This window comes from Rattus rattus, chromosome 2, assembly GCF_011064425.1.
Source record: "Rattus rattus isolate New Zealand chromosome 2, Rrattus_CSIRO_v1, whole genome shotgun sequence".
Lineage (NCBI taxonomy): Eukaryota > Metazoa > Chordata > Mammalia > Rodentia > Muridae > Rattus > Rattus rattus.
The window spans coordinates 141,480,583-141,502,012 of NC_046155.1; the positions used below are offsets into that span (position 1 = coordinate 141,480,583).

A 21,430-nucleotide genomic window follows, 5' to 3' on the forward strand; every position below is an offset into this window, starting at 1 on the left:
GCTGTGGGTTGGATCCAGGGGTTCAGCTCTTTTGGGAAGCACCCCATGCTGAGTTCTAGCTCCAGCTGTGTCTCTAAAAAATGTTTTCTATGTGGACTCAGTGTCTCTATAGGTTGCTAAGCCTGACTTTGAATTTGTGATATTTCTTCCTCAGCCTCCCAACAAACTAGAATTACAGGAAGGCGCCATCACACTGGACTTCTTTTTCAGAAGTTGACATAAAATGGAATTCTACACTGAATTTTGTTTCATTTTTCAAACACTATCAGTGCATTGAAAATTCTAAGCAACAGAAACTTCTAAGCAGAGATGCACTCTCCACTCCAAGGAATCATGGAATTTTTCCATTCTATGTCAGTGAGGAAACCCATGCACGCATGCTATCTGGAGGCCACAGACCCTCTATTCCACCTACGTTTTCAAAAGCATCGAAGTATAGTACTCTAGGTAACACTCAAACTCTCCTATGAGGAACAACAGAGTGAAATACTTGAAAATGAAGGTTCTCATGTTCCCATAACAACTTGCTTTATTTTTTTAACCATGCCTCTCTATGAGCTTGCCAGTGTCCAGTCAAGGATATTGTCACTATCTCCATATTTGTCTATTACTCCCTGATTGCAGATTCACAGCCACTGTCTTTAGGAGACACCTTCCCCTAGCTATAATAAAAGTTACTGACCAATTCAATTTACATGAATCCTTACTGGGTACTCCCTCCAAATGTCAGTGACCGTCTTGTGTTGTTAAAATATAATTACTGATATTCACCCAAGGTAGATCTTTGTTGGCAGGTACACATTCTCCAAGATGCCTGTGAAGCCATGAAATTGCAACACTGAGCAAAAGCCTGCATTACAACCCAGCATCCATGCACCCACATATAGATGGGTTAAAAAAAAGTAATGGCATTTACATCATTCCCTGGACACTAATTGAGTTTAATACACAAAACATTCAATAGCTTGACTGTGTCTTAGTTTAAAGGACATGACATCTTTAAGATCTTAATGAGGTCATTTCAATACTGACTCTGTTGGTAACTTGATGTCAGTGTCTGATCATGCCACTTACTTTAGTATGTGTGCTGCCGAAGCAAGCACTGATCATGCCATTTATAAATTGTGTTCCTTCTTTCTACACTGTAGTGAAATAGTCTTTGTTTCAGTCAGCACATGGCAGTAATAAACACCCCAAATCTCAGGAGTTTCTAAAATAAAATCTTTTTTTCCTTTTATTGGATTTTTCAATTTACATTTTAAATGTTATCCCCTTTCCCAGTTTCCCCTCCAGAAACCTGCTATCTCATCTCCTCCCCTGCTTCTATGAGGATATCCCCTCACCCATCAACCCACTACCTCTCACCTGCTTGCCCTGACAGTCCCTTTCACTGGGGCATTGAACTTTTACAGGACCAAGGGCCTCTCCTCTCATTGATGCCCCACAAGGCCATTCTCTGCTATATAGGGAGATGGAGCCAGAAGTCCATGTCTGTGTTCTCTTGGGATGGTGGTTAAGTCCTGGGAGCTCTGGGGGTCTGATTGGTTGATATTATTGTTCTTTTTATGGGGTTGCAAACTCCATAAGTCCTTCCTCTAACTCCATCTTTGGGATCCCATTATCAGTTCAATGGCTGGCCGCAAACCTCAGCCTCTGTATTAGTCAAGCTCTGGCAGAGCCTCTCAGGAGACAGCTATATCAGGCTCCTGTCAGCATGCATTCTTGGCATCTGCAATATTGTCTGGGTTTGGTGTCTATATATGGGATAGATCCCCAGGTGGGGAAGTCTCTGGATGGTCTTTTCTTTTTAGTCTCTGCTCCATACATTGTCTCTAAATTTCCTTCTGTAAGTATTTTTGTTCCCCCTTCTAAGAAAGTTAGGGAAATGACACCTTTCACTATAGTCACAAAAAATATAAAATAAACCAGTGTGGCTCAAATAAAGTAGGTGAAAGAACTGTATAACAGGAACTTCAAGTTTCTGAAGAAAGAAATTGAAGATTTCTGAAGATGGAAAGATCTCTCATGCTCATGGATTCACAGGATTAATATAGTACAAATAGCAATCTTGCCAAAAGCAATCTACAGATTCAATGCAATCCCCATGGAAATCCCAAGTCAATTCTTCACAGAGTTAGAAAGAGCAATTTGCAAATTCATTTAGAATAACAAAAGACCCTGGATAGTGAAAACTATCCTCAACAATAAAAGAACTTCTGGGGGAACCAGTTGCTGTATTAGAGAGCAATAGTGATAAAAAACTGTATGGTATTGATACAGAGACAGGCAGGTAGATCAATGGAATAGAATTGAAGACCCAGAAATGAACCCACACACCTGTGGTCACTTGATCTTTGACAAAGGAGCTAAAACCATCCAGTGGAAAAAAAGAGCATTTCGAACAAATGGTGCTGGTTCAACTGGCAGTCAGCAAGTAGAATAATACAAATTGATCCATTTTTATCGCTTTGTACAAATATCAAGTCCAAGTGGATCTTAGACCTCCACATAAAACCAGATACACTGAAACTAATAGAAGAGAAAGTGGAGAAGAGTCTTGAACACATGGGCACAGTTGAAAATTTGGCTTAAGCTCTAAGATCAAGAATCAACGAATGGGACCTCATAAAACTACAAAGCTTCTGAAAGTCAAAGGCCACTGTCAATAGGAAAAAACGGCAACCAACAGATTGGGAAAATATCTTTACCAATCCTACATCCAATAAAGAGCTAATATCCAATGTATACAAAGACCTCAAGAAGTTAGATTCCAGAGATTCAAATAACCCTTTTAAAAAATGGGCTACACAAGAATTCACAACTGAGAAATATGGAATAGCCAAGAAACACCTAAAGAAAATGCTCAACACTGTTAGTCATCAGGGAACTGCAAAACAAAACTCTGAGATTCCACCTCACACCAGTCAGAATGGCTAAGATCAAAAACTCAGGTGACAGCAGAAGCTGGCAAGGATATGGAGAAAGAGGAGCACTCCTCCATTGTTGGTGGGACTGTAAGGTGGTACAACCACTCTGGAAATAAGTCTAGTGGTTGCTCAGAAAATTGAAAATAGTATTACCTGAGGACCCAGTTCTACCACTCCTGGGCATATACCCAAAAGATGCTCCAACATGTAACAAGATACATGCTCCACTCTGTTCATAGCAGTCTTGTTTATAATAGCCAGAAGCTGGAAAGAACCCAGATGTCCTTCAAAAGAGGAATGGATATAGAAAATGTGGTGCATTTATACAATGGAATACTACTCAGCTATCAAAAACAATGACTTCATGAAATTCTTAAGCAAATGGATGAAACTTGGAAATATCTGAGTGAGGTGACCCAAATACAAAAGAACACACAGTGAGTGGTATGCACTCACTGATAAGTAAATATTAACCTAAAATTTCGGAATACTCGATATGATTCATAAACCACATAAAGCTCAAGAAGAAGGAAGACCAAATTGTGTATGCTTCAAAACTTCTAGAAGAGGAAACAATGAAATCTTTTTAGTGCTTTCTGTGCAAAAATTGTGGGATGCTACGATGAGGTGCCACAGACACTTAACACCTATTGTCAACCTTTATGCTATGAGAGCGAGGATGTTTATTCCTCTTCCGGAGAAGAGCAGCAAGTACCTTTAAGTGCAATTAGTTTACCACATTTCTCAAATTTTATTTCCCTATTACAATTTTTAACATTTTCTAAAGTACAACATACACACAAAAATTCCAATACAACCTGAAACTAACACACAGGAATGTAGAACCACTTAAGTTGTGTGAGAAAACTGCCATCAGCCAGCATGTGACAGACAGAATGTGAAGACAACATTTATCCCATATCAAATTATATATATATATATATATATATATATATATATATTTGCCAAGACATAGAATTTAGAATTAAGAAGATATACTATTTTGTAATATATTTGTCTAGAAAATTTATTCTGTTTTGAAAAAGAACACTTTTTTTTCAAAAAACCATTTTAGCATTTAACACCTATACTTTAGACAAGTATAAGAAGTACGCGGATGGCATAAACACATGGTGTACACTCAGGGATAAGTAGATATTAGCCCCAAAGCTCGGATTCTCCAAGATACAATCCACAAACCACATGAAGCCCAAGAAAAAGGATGACTAAAATGCACATGCTTCAGTCCTTCTTAGAAGGGGGAACAAAAATATTCATAGGAGGAGATACAGAGACAAAGTTTGGAGCATTGACTAAAGGAATGGCCATTCAGATCCTTTCCCACGTGGGGATCCAGCCCCTATACATATATCCACCAAACCCAGACAATATTGCTGATGCCAAGAAGTGCATGCTGACAGGAACCTGATATAGCTGTCTCCTGAGAGGCTCTGCCAAATCATGACAAATACAGAGGTGAATGCTAGCAGCAAGCCATTGAATGGGGTCCCAGTCGGAGGAGTTAGAGAAAGGACTGAAGGAGCTGAAGGGGCTTGCAACCCCATAAGAATGACAATGCCAACCAACCAGTGCTCCCAGGGACTAAACCACCCATGTGTGCAGCTGCATATGTAGCAAAGGATGGCCTTGTTAGGCACCTGTGGGAGGAGAAGCCCTTAGTCTTGCCAAGGCTAGACCTCCCAGTGTAGGGAAATGTCAGGGCAGAGAGGTGGGAAGGGGTAGGTGAATGGGTGGGGGAACACCCTCATACAAGAAGGGGAAGGAGGATGAGATAGGGGGGTTATGGACCGGAAACTGCAAAAGGGTATGACATTTGAATTGTAATTTAAAAATCCAATAAAAAAATTTAAAATATGTAAATACATAAAGTATCCAATAAAAATGTTTTGAAAAACAAAAAAAGAAGTAAGCAGAGCTAGCATGAAGAAAGCAATGTCCAAGTCCAAGAACTCCTTCCCCATGTCAGCAGACTCTGACAACAGTAGTCTGGGCAATCATGCCCAGGGAATACTACAAACAAACTACATTAGACATGGATATACATGAGATTTGGTCATTTGTGTTTCCCACACAATGAAATCGAATATGCATGAATGATTAAGTTCCTTTTGATAATGAGAAAAGAAGTTCATAAGGAGAAGAGCCTTACCAATGTAGAAGATGCTAGGAATAAAATTCCTGGAGGCCAGTAAGCGAGTATTATGAGAGATGATAGCTAGGTAAACAGTAGCCTTCTGCTAACACATATGTATCTTACAGAATGTAGAGGTTCTCATGTAATTCTCACAGATCATGGCCTGATATTTTCAAGTTTAAACACCCCAGCACATGCTGCATCTGGGGGAAAATTCCCAAGGAGTCATAGCCAATGGCTAATAACTTAAAATTGAAAAGCACCGAGTACCCTTCAAAACAGCACGAGAAGCTCCGAGATGACAACACAAATGCAGATGTCTGGTCTGGTGCCTGTGTGCCAATGCAGATATAGGCAGGTCCCCAGTAGATGCTGAGTCAACAGGCAGAGGTGCAGTCCCTGCACAGCACACTGTTCCAATTCAGGGCTTGCTTGGCAAAAGTATCCAGCAAAGATGCTGATCTCAACCCTTTTTCCCTAGATGCACTGAGAGCCATGCCAAAACCAGGCTCTGGACCTCCAATTCTCCTATATTTACATCACTATCTAGGCATCAATATTTTTGAAAATCTCATTAAAAATGTGCACATACAGTGTCAAGATAGCTTTGCAGACTGATGGTAGCCACTCCAGGGTATCTGTAGTGTAACAAGATAATAATTCTGTAGCTGATGCAGAGTGGATCTACGCACTTATGCCTCCTCCTTTCCAGGCAGCTGCTAAAGGACTCTCATCATGGCCTTCTGGAAAGAGCACCAAGGTTATTTCTGGGTCCTTTATCATGATATCTTATTCACTTGTAATTTACCTTTTACTTTGTAATACAGCCCCACATTAAAAATAGTGTGCTTTCAGTACAATGTGCATACCTGCAGTTTCAATACTCAGCAGGAGTTGAAGGCCAACCTAAGCTACACAGCCACAACTTAACAAAAATGGAAGGAGGGGATAGTGTGACTAATTTTCTTCTCTCATTACTCGTCAATATATGCAGATAAAAAAAATCTAAGAAAGAGAGGAAAGGAAATGTGTGAAATAGAAGAGAAAGAAAAAGAAAACAGAATTCAAGTTGAACATACACCTTGAGCAGGCAAAGAGTCCTCGTAGTCTTCCATAGAAAAATGTAGTTTATTTGGCTCATGCAATGCTGCCACAGTGAACAGGTACTCAAACGGTACAGCTTCATAGTTTACTTGGATTGCTTGTGAGGCTGTCCAATCTCACAGGCCTTCTGTTTCCTTATGCACAAAATCAGCACAATAATAAAACTACCAATAGAAGAAAACGTGGTAAATTACAATTAATTAAAATGAAAAACTATTATGGTGAAAGTGAATACCATCAGATACATAAAAAGATAAGCCTAAGGATAAAAACAAATATTCCTAAGGCATATATCTGATATCTAGAGCATATGAAGAATGCTTACTCCTCCTCAAAAATATCCCAGATAAATAACCAAATAGAAAGATGGGGGAAGGGGCTGGAGAGATGGCTTGGTGGTTAAGAGCACTGACTGCTCTTCCAGAGGTCCTGAGTTCAATTCCCAGCAACCACATGGTGGCTCACAACAATCTGTAAAGGGATCTGATGCCCTCTTCTAGTGTGTCTGAAGAGAGCAAGAGTGTATTCACATATATAAAATAAATAAATCTTTTTAAAAAAGATGGGGGAAGGTCTAGAATAGGTTATTTCTGTAAAAAATGAAAACAAGGACATCTGCTTTGTGAAGAGATTCTTAGCTAGATTTATCATCACAAAAATGTAAGTCAAATGCACAATAAGAAAGCACTTTATTACTACTAGGCCAGGTATAATCAGATGACACTATGAAGGGGCTACCCAAGATTTTGTACATGTTGCTGGTATAAATTTAAAATGCCTGGATCACTTCAGAAAACAGTTTGAAAGTTCCTCCAAAAGTTAAAGCATCACGCTGATTAATAATTGTACTTCTAAATATGTGAATTCACTTTTTGAGAGAATAACATCATGTCTATGCTTTGGTCAGTTAGGTCTCCAAAACAACATATTGCCCTTAGTTACCCAGCATAACTAGATCATAGGACCTATGACTAAAAATACTAAACACATTGGTTACAGAACACAAAGAAATCAATTTCAAGTCCCTTGTGTTCATAGTGTCAGAAGGTGCTGGGCAGGTTGAAAAAACACTCATGGTCTTAGTCAGCACTGGCTATAAGCATGGAATGCATGCTACAATACTGACTTGCTTGGAAAGGTCTCCCCATTGGTATAATAGTAGCACCACTATTATTGGGTAAATAAATGCTTTCTGATTCCATTATGTTTATACCCATAAACTTAGTTGGTAGCAATCAATAAAGAGATGCAAAACCAGTCAAAGTGCTGAAATAAGAGACTGAGGGTTCAGCCCTAAATGTGACATCTCCATTAATCCTAAACCTCAGAGATTGTTAAAAGAAGAGACGGGAGAAAGAAGAAGAGCTGGAGAGTTGGAGGAGTGCTGTGGAATGATGTATTCTGGACTGGTATGCATGGTTTTCACATTAATAAACTCTCAGAAGCTATGGTCCTACAAAAGACCTACAAAAGACCATTGCAGTTAAAACCCCAGTGTAGACATGGTGGGTGATCTCTAGGCTGCATCCCTTACTAAGGAGCTATCGACAGGTGGTAGCAGCTAAATATGATCATTCTTTTGTGGAAATATGGTCACTTATAACTTTCTCATGCTCCAGTGTGTGGTTTCATAGCTATTCACACTAATTAGACTTAGTGTGTAATGAAAAATAAATTATTTAAAAATAGATATTATTATACTGCAGAAACTGAATATAAGTGAATAAAGAAAAATTGTTTTCCATAGTAAAACATGTACACAGATATTCACAACAATATCATTTTAAATAGCCTCCACGTGGAAATAACAAAATTAATTGCTCAAAGGATTAAAAAGTGCCAAATCCATTCATACAATAGAAGAGTTTTCAACAGTCAAATGTAATCACGAAATGACACACAGCACACCATGAGTGCTAAAAAGAAAAAAAAAACTTACTTGAAGGCAGCCACTTACAAAGAACTCTATTGTGTGACTTCATTTACATGAAGTCCATGGAATAAGCTCACAGAGAGAAAAGGGAAGTGGGTTAGTGACTGGGCATGGGGAAATTACTGCTAAAGCTACATGTTTCTTTCAGGGGCAGTAAAATTTAAACTCTATTGTGTTTAAGGTTTCAGAGGCCTACAAATACATAAATGCCTGGATCACTTTTAAATCCAGGCATTTTAAATACCACTGAATTGTAGACTTTAAATGGGTGAATTATATTGAATTTGAATATCTCAATAAATCAACAGATAAAAAAGAGAAAATATGCTATGAGTCTATTATAAGGAATTATATGCCTTAACTGATAGTAAGTAAAAGATGTATTATATTGCCAATAAATACATATTCTTTCCCCCTTTTCCTTTCCTTTCCTTTTCTTTTTGCAAGCAAAGTGCACTCAACATTGAACATATTTAGACATGTTTGTTAGAGTCTTAAAGGTAACCCCAGTAGATGCGTGTAGACAGATACTTTTATAAGGATGTACGGTAATGAGTTTTTGAAAAACTGGCTTCTGCAGTGAGACATATATCAGGAGATCCTAAAGGCAAGTGCTTTCACAGCAGCACACTCACATTCAAGCTGCTCTTCAGCAGAGGCTGCATGCATGCTCGGAGCCTGCTGTCTAGAACTCAGCAACTGGAGGTGAATCCAGTCTAGAAATGCAGGTGAAGGATGTTCAAAGAAAGAAAATGGGGAAGGGAGACAGGAAGGGCAATTCCTCACTGAGCTCAAGAGGAGGGTAAATCCTTAAGACACAGATGTTAATGCATCTTTCTGCTTTGTTTCTCTATACCCGTAATAGCTTTACAAATAAAGAACTAATGCTAATATTTTGTCAATATGAATTCAGGAAATTAAAAGTTTTGGGTCCATAAACAAACTCTTAGAAACGTGTGTGTTAACAGTGGGACATAAAGGAGACTTTAAAAGAAGATCAGAAGATCAAGTGTAAAAGAAGATCAGTTTGCCATAGTCTCTAGTGAAGAAGCAAGACAGTATTTTTGAAAATGGACTTAAAGAACCCATCAGTTTCTCAATCAGATATCTCAGTTTTTCTCCATATTTCAAAATCTTTTGAAACAAAGTCATAATGCCCTGATCTACTTGAGTTCCAGAAAAAAAAAAGAGAAATCAAAATATCACACAGCTAAAGTTGTATATTAAATATTTTGTTTTCCGTGGATCATGAAAAATATCTTAAGATAGTTTTCAATGCAAAGAATACTAAAAAACAATAAATTTTTGGCAAAAGCTGGACATTACACTCAGTGTGCAGGACAGACACTCAGAACCAGTGTGAAAGATGCAATGCTGACTTGGTTATGTACAAGCCGAGGGTTCTAGATAAGTGCTCCTCTCTCCTGAGTTGAGCCCATTTACTATGATCTCCTTAACTCGGAATTTCCTTAAACTCAATTCATTGCCTTGATTGGAATTTCCATGCTCTGTACACATTTCATAGCTCATTAGTGTTACAAGCACAGACTCCAGCCCCCTGACTTTAAACTTCAAAATATTTTCCTCCAAAAGCACACTGTGCTAGATGAAGCTTCCTCCAAATGGTACCAGAGAAAATACAGACATATTTAATCCATTTTTGTGTAATATGAATGTAAGCATTGTGCCCCCCTTTTTACTTTCACATTAATAATACAAATGAAATAAGTAGACGTTGCAATCTTCTAAAAATGAAGGAGATGGATATTAAAAGCACTATTTTGATACTATAAATAGATAATGCACGTTCCAACAGGGCATGTGTCTGTGAGGAATAGGATGTCTAGGATGTTATTAGACATTGAAACTCAGGGATTCACAAGTTCCTCTGTAAATTGGAGCTGTATTTTGACGGAACCTACAGACATACTCCCATATTCTTTAAATCACCTCCAATTGGCTTCCAAGAGTGAATAGTACACAAATCGTCTGTCCTCTTCTTGAGACAAGATCATGATCTGTAGGCAAGCCTGGCCTTAAGCTTGTAATCCTCTTGCCTCTCTTTTTCCAAATGTGGACATTGTAGCATCTACTGTCACAATATCCCATTTTAAGTAAAAATTTACTTATTTGATAGTGAAATTACAAGAAAAAGAGAAGCAGGAATAACTAAGCCAAGAGCAATAAATTAAGAGTGAAGAGTGGGAAGGATGTTGCCAACTTAAAGCAATTGATGTAATGAGCATTGTGTTGAATAAATAAACCAATGTATAGATGAGCTATCAGAGCAGACTCTCATGCACACACAATTTCTGAGAAGGGTGTTGCAGTACACACAACCTATAACACAATGGGTCTGCAACCTTTTCAAATGACAGATAATTCACACAAAGACTTTCACAGGAAAGTCATCAAAGATGCTTACCAACAGGCACCAGAAAGCACATTCAACCTCATTATCAGGAAGGCAGATGGAAGATATAAGTCACTTACATCCAGTGGGTGAGGACTGTATCAAGTGTGGGGGTCAGGGACCTCGGGCTGGCTGATATGTGTGTACCATGGTATGACCAATTTGGAGAACAGTTTGGCATTGCCAGTTAAGTTTGACCATTTCCACTTCTACTCTAAGGCATGCAAAGAACATTAATCTGTGCATATATCTGTAGTTATATAAGCAACTTTAAGCCTTTCTGTGCTTAAGAAGCAGAGCATTTCTACACATTAAGAAGAAAACAAATGTACCAAAGGAATCAAGTCTCCAAATGTGAGGTTGAAGTAAATACAGTTGCTACAGGCAGACTCTATTATCCTGTAGATGATGCTCAAATCAGGTGACAGTGGCTATATTTTCATAAGACAATAGCTGTTACCAAGGATAAAGGGAAAGAAGTTCAAACAACGAGGTAGGAATAGTTACTTGAGCAATCACTTCAGGCAGAGTTGTTTAGATTCACACTTGTACTTGTCAAATATTCTTATTTATGTGTTCAGAAAGAAAAGTTATGAATATTAAAGTTACAATCATATTTTTATAGAAGTTTTGATACTGAACCTTTCTTCATGGCATTGTCTTACCTCCTTCTGTCGAGTGTATTGGATTATTTACTAACTTAGGTTTGACAAGCCACTAAAATATCTCAACCCCTCCTCATATCTTTTTTCTTCTCTTGTGTTTTCTTGTCTTTTCTATCCTTTCTTTTCCTATCCTTCCTTTTCCTTCCCTTTTCTTTTTTCTTTTCCTTTTTTTTTTTATCATTTTCTCTATTATTAAGAATGGATTCCGGGGGCCTTGTTCACTTAAACACCTCTACTCTTAAGCTGAACTCATTCTACATTATTACTTCTTTTTTTGATGAACTGGAATCAATTTGATTTGACATTTAAAAACTTAAATATTAATTAAATGTTGTTGGTATATCCAAAATATTTCAGTAACCTTTAAATTTACTATATGCAATAAAAGAGAAACTAGGTATAATAATGGAAAAGATTATTTTGTTGCTACTCTGACCAAAATCAACAGTCATATATGAGCTCACCCAGAAGTTCTAATCATTGCCTTATTAATTATTTCATTAAGAGAAGTGCTCTGATCCATTTGTTAAGTGATAGTATTTAAAAGTAAAAGTTCACCTGCCTGTCTCCCTACCAATACCATGTGGTTTTTGTCACTATTGTTCTGTAGTACAGCTTGAGGTCAGGGATGATAATTCCCCCATTTCTTTTACTTTTGAGAATACATTTTTGCTATCCTGGATTTTTTGATATTCCAGATGAATTTGAGAATTGCTTTTTATCTGTGTGAGAAACTGTGTGGGAATTTTGATGGGGATTGCATTAAATCTGTATATTGCTTTTGGTAAAATGGCTATTTTTACTATGATAATCCTAGCTATAAGGATTAACATGAGCATGGGGATCTTTTCATCTTCTCAGGTCACTTTCAATTTCATTCAGGGATTCAAAGTTCTTGTTGAGCAGATTTTTTTCATTTGCTTGGTTAGAGTTACAAGGTATTTTATATTATTTGTGATTAATGTAAAGGGTGTTGTTTCCCTCATTTCTTTCTTGGCCCAGTTATCGTTTGTATAGATGAAGGCTACTGATCTATCTATATGAGTTAATTTTATATTCTGCCACTTTGCTGAAGTTGGTTATCAGGTATAGGATTTCTCTGATAGAAATTTTGGGGTCGTTTATGTATACTATCATATCACCCACTAATAGTGATACCTTAACTCCTTGCTTTCCAATTTCTACACATTTGACTCGTTTTTTTTTGTTTTTGTTTTTTGTTTTTTTTGTTGTTGTTGTTGTCTAATTGCCCTATCAAGAACTTCAAATACTATATTGAATAAATAGGGAGAGAGTGAGCAGTCTTGTGTTTTCTCTGAATTTAGTGGGATTGCTTTAAGTTTCTCTCGATTTAATTTGATATTGGCTGTTGGTTTGATGTATATTGCTTTTTATTTTGTCTACATATGTGCCTTGAATTCCTGATCTTTACAAGACTTTTAACATGAAGGGATACTGTATTGTGTCAAAGGCTTTTTCAGCATCTAATGAGATGATAATGTGATTTTTTTCTTTGAGTTTGTGTATATAGTGGACTATGTTGATAGATTTCCTTATACTGAACCATCCATGCATCCTTGGGATGAAGCCTACTTGATAGTGATGAATGACATTTTAGTGTGCTCTTGAAATGTTTTGCCAAATTTTACTGAGTATTTTTGCATAGATACTCATAAGTGAAATTGGTCTGAAGTCTCTGTGTTGGGTCTTTTTGTGCTTTAGGTATCAGTGTAACTATGGCTTCATAGAATGAATTTGGTAGGATTCCTTCTGTTTCTATTTTGTGGAATAGTTTGAGAAGTATTGGTATTAGGTCTTCTTTGAAGGTCTGATAGAATTCTGCACTAAATCATCTGGCCCTGGGATTTTTTGGTTGGGAGAATGTTAATGACTACTTCTACTTCCTTAGGGGTTGTGGGACTGTTTAGATAGTGATAGAAAACCATGTGGAACAGAGACAGACAGGCAGATCAGTGGAATAGAATTAAAGACCCAGAAATATATCCACATACCTATGGTCATTTGATCTTTGACAAAGTAGCTAAAACTATACAGTGGAAAAAGGAAAACATTTTCAACAAATCATGCTAGTAACTGGCAGTCTGCATGTAGAAGAATGCAAATTGATCAATTTTATCTCCTTGTACAAAGCTCAAATCCAAATAGATTAAAGACCTTCACATAAAACCAGAAATGCTGACTCTAATAGAAGAGAAAGTAGGAATGACCCTAGAGCACATTGGCAAAGGGGAAAATTTCCTGAACAGAACACCAATGGCTCAGACTCTAATATGACAATTGACAAATGGGACCTCATGAAACTAAAAAGCTTCTGTAAGGCAAAGGACACTAACAATAGGACTAAAAGGCAATATTCAAAATGTACAGAGAATTCAAGAAGATAGACTCAAAAATAAAAACAAATAACCAATGAAAAATGGGGTACAGAGCTAATCAGCTAATCAAAGACTCCTCAACTGAGGACTCTTGAGTGACCAAGAAGCACCTAAGAAATGTTCAATGTCATTAGTCTTCAGGGAAATGCAAATGAAAATGACCCTGAGATTCCACCTTACACCAATCATAATGGCTAAGATAAAAAAACTCAAAAGATACCAGATGCTGTCAAGGATATGGAGAAATAGGAACACTCCTCCATTGCTGGTGGGATTGTAAGTTGGTACAACCACTCTGCAAATCAATTTGGAGGTTCCTCAGAAAATTGGACATAGTCCTACCTGAGGACCCAGCTATACCACTCCTGGGCATATACCCAAAAGATGCCCCAACATATAACAAAGACACATGCTCTACTGTGTTCATATTAGCCTTATTTATAACAGCCAGAAGCTGGAAACAGTTCAGATGTCCTTCAATGGAAAAATGGATACTGAAAATGTGGTACATTTACACAATGGAAATTCAGCTATTAAATTGAATTGTGTAAATTCAGCTATTAAAAATGGCGACTTCATGAATTTTGCAGGCAAAGAAAAGGAACTAGAAAATATCACTCGGAGTGGGTAAACCCCAGACCCAAAAGGACATACATGATATGTACTTACTAATAAGTGGATATTAGTCCAAAAGATCAGACTGTTCACAATACAACTCACAGACTAAATTAAGCTTAATAAGATAGAAGCCCAAAGTGTGAATGCTTCAATCTCACTTACAAAGGGAAACAAAATAATTATGGGAGGGAGAGGGAGGGAGAGACCTAAGTGGGAGAGGGGAGAGGGAGGGGAAAGGGGGAGCAGGGCCAGGATAGGAAGAGATAAAAAAGAAGTCCAGAGAGCCAGGAGAATGAATATAAATATGTAACAGTAAGGGAGGGTACAGGGTACGGGTAGGGGAGGGAACCACTAGAAAGTCCCAGATGCCAGGGATTCCAAAGGCTCCCAGGACCCAAAGGGTATGACATTAGCTTAAATATCCAACAGTGGGGAGATTGAACCTGAAGAAACCACCTCTAGAGACATGATCTCCATTTGAGGTATGGGGCCACCACCCATCTCAAAATTTTTAACTCAGAATTGTTCCTGTCCTAAAAAAAAAAAAATACAGGGAGAAAATATGGAGCACAGACTGAAGGAAAGGCCACTGAAAGACTGCCCCACCTTAGGATCCATCCCACCTGAAGATACCAAGCCTGGATACTATTGCTGATGCCAAGAAGTGTTTGCAACAAGAGCCTGGTATGGTTGTTCTCTGAGAGGCTCTGCCTGCACCTCACTAAGACAGATGCAGATACAGCCAACATTGGACTCAGCCTGGGGATCCAATGGAGGGTAATGGGAAGGACTGAAGTAGCTGAAAGGGATTGCAACTCTATAAGAAGAACAAAAATATCAACTAACTGGGTCTCCCCAGAGCTCCCAGGAACTAAACCATCAAAGAGTATACATGGGTGAGTCCATAGCTCCTGCTACATATGTAGCAGAGGACTGCCTTATTTGGCATCAACAGGAGGGGAGGCACTTGGTCCTGTGGACACTTGGTACCCTAGCCAAGGGTGATGCTGGGGGTGAGGCAGGAGTGGGTAGTGGAAGCACCATCTTAGAGGCAAAGGGGATGGGGGTGGCGGTGGGATTGTGGAGGAGAGACCAGGATGGGGGAAACATTTGAAATGTAAATAAATAAAATGATTAGTAAAAAAAAAAGTTAAAAGTTCAGGAAATGAAGTACTTACAACACACCCGAAATTTGTTTAGGAGCTCTAATACCATTTTAGGTCTTGACCAAAAGAATCACAGAACTCTAGAGATGTTTGATTTCTACTTATTCCTGGAATTTCATTGTGAAAGTTCACAGAGCTGGACAGACATACACTTACTAAGCCCATGGACATGCTCATTGTTTTCAGTATGTTTTGCAGGCGTGAGATGCCATGCAGACTGGAACCTACTGAGGACAGGATGACGGTGTGAGATGATCCAATCTCCTGTCACCTCGTTTGTCAATGTCCTTATAGGTCTGTCTCTTCTTCCCATGCTTCTGCACTTTCTTAGAAAGCACAACAATGCACACATCTGGATTTGAGCTAAGATTGCTGCTTGTAAACCCAGAGTAATATGTGTATAAGCACTTTCATAAAAATTAGAATTCAGAATGAGAAAATAATATAGCTAACAGACCTTGGATTTTTCAAGAAGTAAGTTGCCTAACTAAGTATTTAATGAATATAGTCCACCTTCTATTTTCTTATTCTTGAGGGACTTTCCTGGGAGAACCTAATGTTTGGAGTTTGGTTAATTTGTCAGAACATCAAATACATGGTTAGATACAAATACATTTACTCAAGAGATTTTATAGAGCATTTGATGAAATGTGAGATTAATACTTGACAACTGACAAACATTATACCAGATGTGACTCAAAGCTTTTCAATGAAAAAATAAGGAACTGAAGGAGAAGCACAAGGAAGATGAGTAGAGGCAGTGGGGGGAGAATCACTCACTGGACAGGACGAATGGACTGCATTAGTAGAAGACGAAAAAAAGGAAATATATAAAATGGAGGCTAAAATCTGAACAAAACTTTGGAGGTAAGATAAAGAATGAATGGCAGGAGAAAAGAAAGACAATTAAATGCTGTAACCAAGATAAAAGTTTAGAGTGCTAAACTGAAGTGCTCATGAGTCAGGAACTGAGGCCATGGGAAATGTGCTATTCAGTGGCTTGAAGAGTATGGGAGCCTCAGGCTAACAGAACAGTGGAAAAGAGTAGGGCTCAGTGGCAGGTTTTTTCATTTTTGTCTTCCATAACTTCTTGGTATCGAGTCAAGACATTCCAGGGTCCTGGATTAGGATGTGGGGGCTTCCATCTCGAGTACCAGTTCTTAAATGATTGCATGGTAGCCCAACTCACCTAGAACACATGGCCTTTGGTACAAGACTGCAAAGGAGTCAGATACAGTGCCACACAATGGTTCAGTAGATGTTGCTTCTCCCAACTTCATACTTTGTACAGCTCTTTTATAAATGGAATTACATGTTTTTATAAGAAAACACTTAATATAAAAAACTGGAAAACGAAAACTTAGAGTTTAGAAAGATTAGTGATGGGAAGGTCAAAAATAGAGCATGTTTGGTAAGCAGGAAGAACCTTGACCATCATGGTAGCTGTACTTCAATTTCCCTATTTCAACATCACTTCAATTTTCTAATTTGTTTGTTTGGGGTTTTTTTGCAGTGCTAGGAATTGACCCTGGGGCTCATGAACATACTTGATGCTATGCTATTAATCAACATCATTGACTTCTAATTTTTCTATACTTTAACATAAGCTAATACATTGGAACAATATGGGCTCCCAGGGACATTAGTAATATAAAATTGACAAAAAAATGTTACTGTGATGGTTGAGTTAGTACTATGCAGCCTGGCTTCCTTTTCAAATCAAATCAAAACACTGTTCAGAACATTGGTATGCTAGGAGCCGAACTGTTTTTGGCACTAATGAACCCAGTTGTCAACCCATAACATACAGCAATTCTAGAGCATGGCCACCTCATTACAAGTGGCATAATCCTTAAGTCCCATTCAGGAACAGGGGGGATTTATGTGATTGTTTTGACACATGGTATTTTAATCCTTGATTATAGAATGTCACTGGGTTTTGAGTTATCTCTTCTGTGTAAAATATTTATTGAACTATCTCTTCTGCAGAAACAATTCATTTTAATATATACCTACCAGACAGTTATACTCTGTAGGTTCAACAGCTATGCATGACACAATCTACTTTTCAAGTGGACATATATTTTTGTTCCCTCCTAATCCTTGTGAGACAGTCTGTGTTTAGGTGATGAAGGCTTTTGTTCCAGATTACCGATTGGAATTGCATTAATTCACAACATCAGGGAATAGCAAAACCTTCGGATTGCATTTAGCTTTAAAATGTCTTTAAGATGACAAGGGCCATGGTATTTTTTTCTGTATTGGTCAGAGTAATTCGAACGCACAAGTTCTTTGGGAGTGAAAGGTTTTATAACTGATATCAAGTGGCATGCAGCATTTGGTGGATATAAAACTCAAGTCAGGCTACAAGAAAGACAGTGTTGCATTTCGATGACCGCATGGGTCAATGCATAGCTAAAAGACTTCCTTCTGTTCCTGCAACTTGCATGCTTAGGAAGTACAGTCTGACTTCCATCTCTGAACAAATAAAAATACAGGTGCTTAAAAGAATAGTTCCAGTTCAAGTCAGATTACGTGCTGCCTAGTCTCTACTATCTCTGGGTGTCTGAGACAGTATTGTAAGAGATTCTTAGGTAGGCAGCTTTGGGTCACAAAGCCAACTTTGTTGACAAATGCAGACATGGGCAGGATCTCTCTGTTGTGGGAACACTACCAGCAAACTCTGAGCAGACCTTTTGCATATAAGGCTTGGGGCATAGGACTGATGACACCTCAATTTTATACATAATAAATGAGCCGTTTTCCTCAATGCAGCAAAGCAATTTTCTTGATTTTGCACATATGTCCTTGATGTTAAGCCTCAGATTTTGATGTTTCTCACACCCCACACAAGAGACTGTGTCTCCATAGATCTGCAGGCGACAGTTTAGTAGTACTGCATGCAGACAAACCTGACATAAAACTTCAAGCTTCTGTCTCCACTAACACTGCCTGGTAGAAGCCAGGTTGGAGAGGAGAGATACGGTAAAAACTTTGAGCCATTATGCAGGTACTCAATGACTAATGTTCCAATTAGACAGGAAGTAGGCTGGGGGGGGGAGAGCTGGGTATGCTGTGAATAGGACCAGTTCCTCCTGGGAACGTGCATTCTTGCTGTCAAGGGAAACAAACGCTGAGGGTAGAGATGGACGGGGATTGCGAAGGTATACAGCAATAGCCAACTCAGCCAGGATAGCTGTGGCAGTAGGAAGAGGGCAAAGTGCCTCCTAGAAAAAAGCAGCATGAAGGGGAAATGAACCAGACCTAGTTAGCAGAAGAGACACACACATGTCCTAGGCAGATAGCAAAGGGCCTTAATGCCATCACAGCCTGAGACTGATTCATAACTGTTAGGTTTTTTTGAAGTGTATGGACAGTTCTGCTTTCCTTTAGCATTTTAAACACTGCTGGTACACATGGCTATTCTTTACATTTTGAAAAACACTTTTATTTATCAATCTGAATTATCATGCAGAGCATGCACCAAAAATGAAAAGCAACTGAGATATCACCACAGCCATAAACTATATGTGACAGAAATGTAATCAAATCTCAGCAGGCACAGACAGAGAGCTTGGATAAGAACGGTGGTGAAGCTCAGGCCATGACAACCTTAAGCAGACAGCATTCAGAGAATGCTGGGGTGCGGAGAGCAGCACAGGCCTCTGTTATCCTGGATCACTAAAGCTAGACTGAATCCAGGAAGTGAAAAAGGTGGTAGCTTTCGGAACATCTCCTATAATCCCTGTCCTTTTCTTTTTGTCTCCAAGGCCATCCAGCCTCTTCTCTAACGAAGGATGGAATATTAGGTATGGTATTAAACAGGGAGCAGCTACTTTCTCATCCACTGTCTGATTCACCACAGCATACGATGGGGGAGTGTCTCATTATCAGATATACCTTTCTCCTTATCACAGGATCCAATGCTTTTAACACAAACGCTAAAGCAGTTCATGTGATGGTCAATTCCTGACAGTACATGGAAGCCAGCCAACGTACACTTTACTAAGAGACCATACTGTCATAGCATCTATCTTCTTAAAAGGACTAAAAGTAGACACAGGATCACCTGTGGCGAAGACAACATTCCTGGAGACCAGACGGTGCTCCACAATGGAGAACTGTGGGAGCTCGATCCTTTCCACGCCAGTAACAGCCTTGTCCCCGCCACGCCAGTAAAATTCAATGTCATCCGTGGTGTATCCATCTACCAGGAGAGAGAAGCAGGAACATGGTGGATAGGAGACACTGTCACTTCAAGAGCAATGTATAGCCCAAGAAATTATTTTTGTTAAAAGGACTAACAGAAGTAATGGTTCTATTAAGGTTAAAGAATTATTTAATGTGCACAACTGTGACAAATGTGAATTAGCTTTCATGTGTCTCTGTGTTACCTCAGCAGTCTGATTTGTACCAGAATGATCCTGAAAGGCAGAGAATTGGGGTTGTGGGATTAGACCAGAGTTCTGTGTGTGCAAAGCATGATATTCCAAATACCGGGGACATCATCTAGTGGAGGACTTTCACACATCTTTACAGCGAGGAGTACGATGCTGGGGGAAACAGGTTTGAAGATTCAGGAATGGCTACAGAGACTAAGGTCCAACTTTCCCAGTAAGAGTCTAGTGACAAGAGTTCTTTTTAAGGTTAAAAAGCCCATTTTAGAAAAGCCCTTTGCTGGGACACTCCTGTGCCAGATACACTGGCATAGGTGTCCTCCTCACAAAGATTGTTAACAATAAGGATTGTGTCTTTCACCCAGTTCATATTCACCTGAAAGACAGGCAGTGCTCCTTGAGAATGAGAGAATCAATGAGAAGCAAAGTACAGCCTAATCTCACCACACAGAGTCACCCAGAAGATCACAGCAAACTGCGTATTTATTTCCATCTCTCTTTGTAATTTTTATTTTTCTTTGTCTCTTTTCTTCCTCTTTTCTTTTGTCTCCCCTCCCTTCTTCCTTTACTTCTTCTCCATCCTCCCCTCTCTTTTTTTCCAACCCTCTTTCTCCCCTCACTCTTCCCATCTCCCTTCCCTTACTTCCTTTCTTCCTGACCTTCTTGTTTGTCCCTTGAGTCAGATCTCATGACCCAACACCTTACCTATGCCATCTAAGTGCTGGAGTCACAGACCATCATATCCAATTGGATTTTCCAATTAGATCAATAAAACACAAATTTGATTTAAAAATATATCATTGCAATGCAATAGAATTTTGTATTTGAACATATATAAAACAAATCCAATGCTTTCATAGGCCAGGACCTCAGCTTGTGCAGTGTTCATCATGTCCCTAGAGCAATCTGCTGTCCTCTGGGTGGACCATGGTGTGGCACCCACCTCTTTCTGTCTTCCTGACCTGACAATTCCTTCACTAATAGAATACTCACCTGATATAAATCCCACAGTTGTTTTCTATGTAGTATTTTTTAAAAAAGCCCAAATTTCTCACAAAGACCTTAAGAACTCACAAGGTGAACCCCAATGTGATGCCCTCCGTCTCCCATTACCATACTAGGTATGCATGCCTCTTACTGCTCAGTGCAGCTCCTGTGCCCAGACCAGCTGCATTCTCTGCAGGAGCCTTTCTCAGGTGTTCAAATAGCACATCCTTCTCCAGATCACAAGATTGACTGAAGGCTTTCTGCAGAAGCCTCCATGAAACCCCACCTCCTGAGTAACCCCACAAACACCCACAGTTCTTGTATTTCAAAACACTTGTTGCTCTTTCTACCTGTTTCACATCCCTCTGGGTCATATACTCCAGGCTGGAAAGCATTTTGCCTCTGTGCTCTATATGTCCCTGTACTTACAACAGTTGATGCACAGGGTCAGAGTGCAGCTCTATGGTAGAGTGCTTGTTTCACATCTGTGAAGGCCTGGGTTTAATCCCAGAAACAGAAAACAAAATCAAAGCTAACTATCAGCGCTAGCATACAGTTGAACCCTGCAAATTATGTGAGGGATAAATTAAAGAAAGAACAAAGATACAACTTTTCCACTCCACCCCCAGTGCATATAAGTCAGTGGAAAGGAATTCCCTACTTGTCCTT

The 21,430-nt window shown here is 38.9% G+C and overlaps 1 protein-coding gene across 2 annotated transcripts in view; it reads right to left on the minus strand.

Moving 5' to 3' along the window:
* The window catches only part of Gabrb3 (gamma-aminobutyric acid type A receptor subunit beta3), a 235,988-nt gene that overhangs the window by 19,879 nt on the left and 194,679 nt on the right, over positions 1-21,430 (minus strand). For both annotated transcript variants that reach the window (XM_032893497.1, XM_032893498.1), the window contains exon 6: positions 19,447-19,584. In XM_032893497.1, the coding sequence (XP_032749388.1) occupies positions 19,447-19,584 (138 nt within the window). The remainder of the gene's footprint in view (positions 1-19,446; positions 19,585-21,430) is intronic.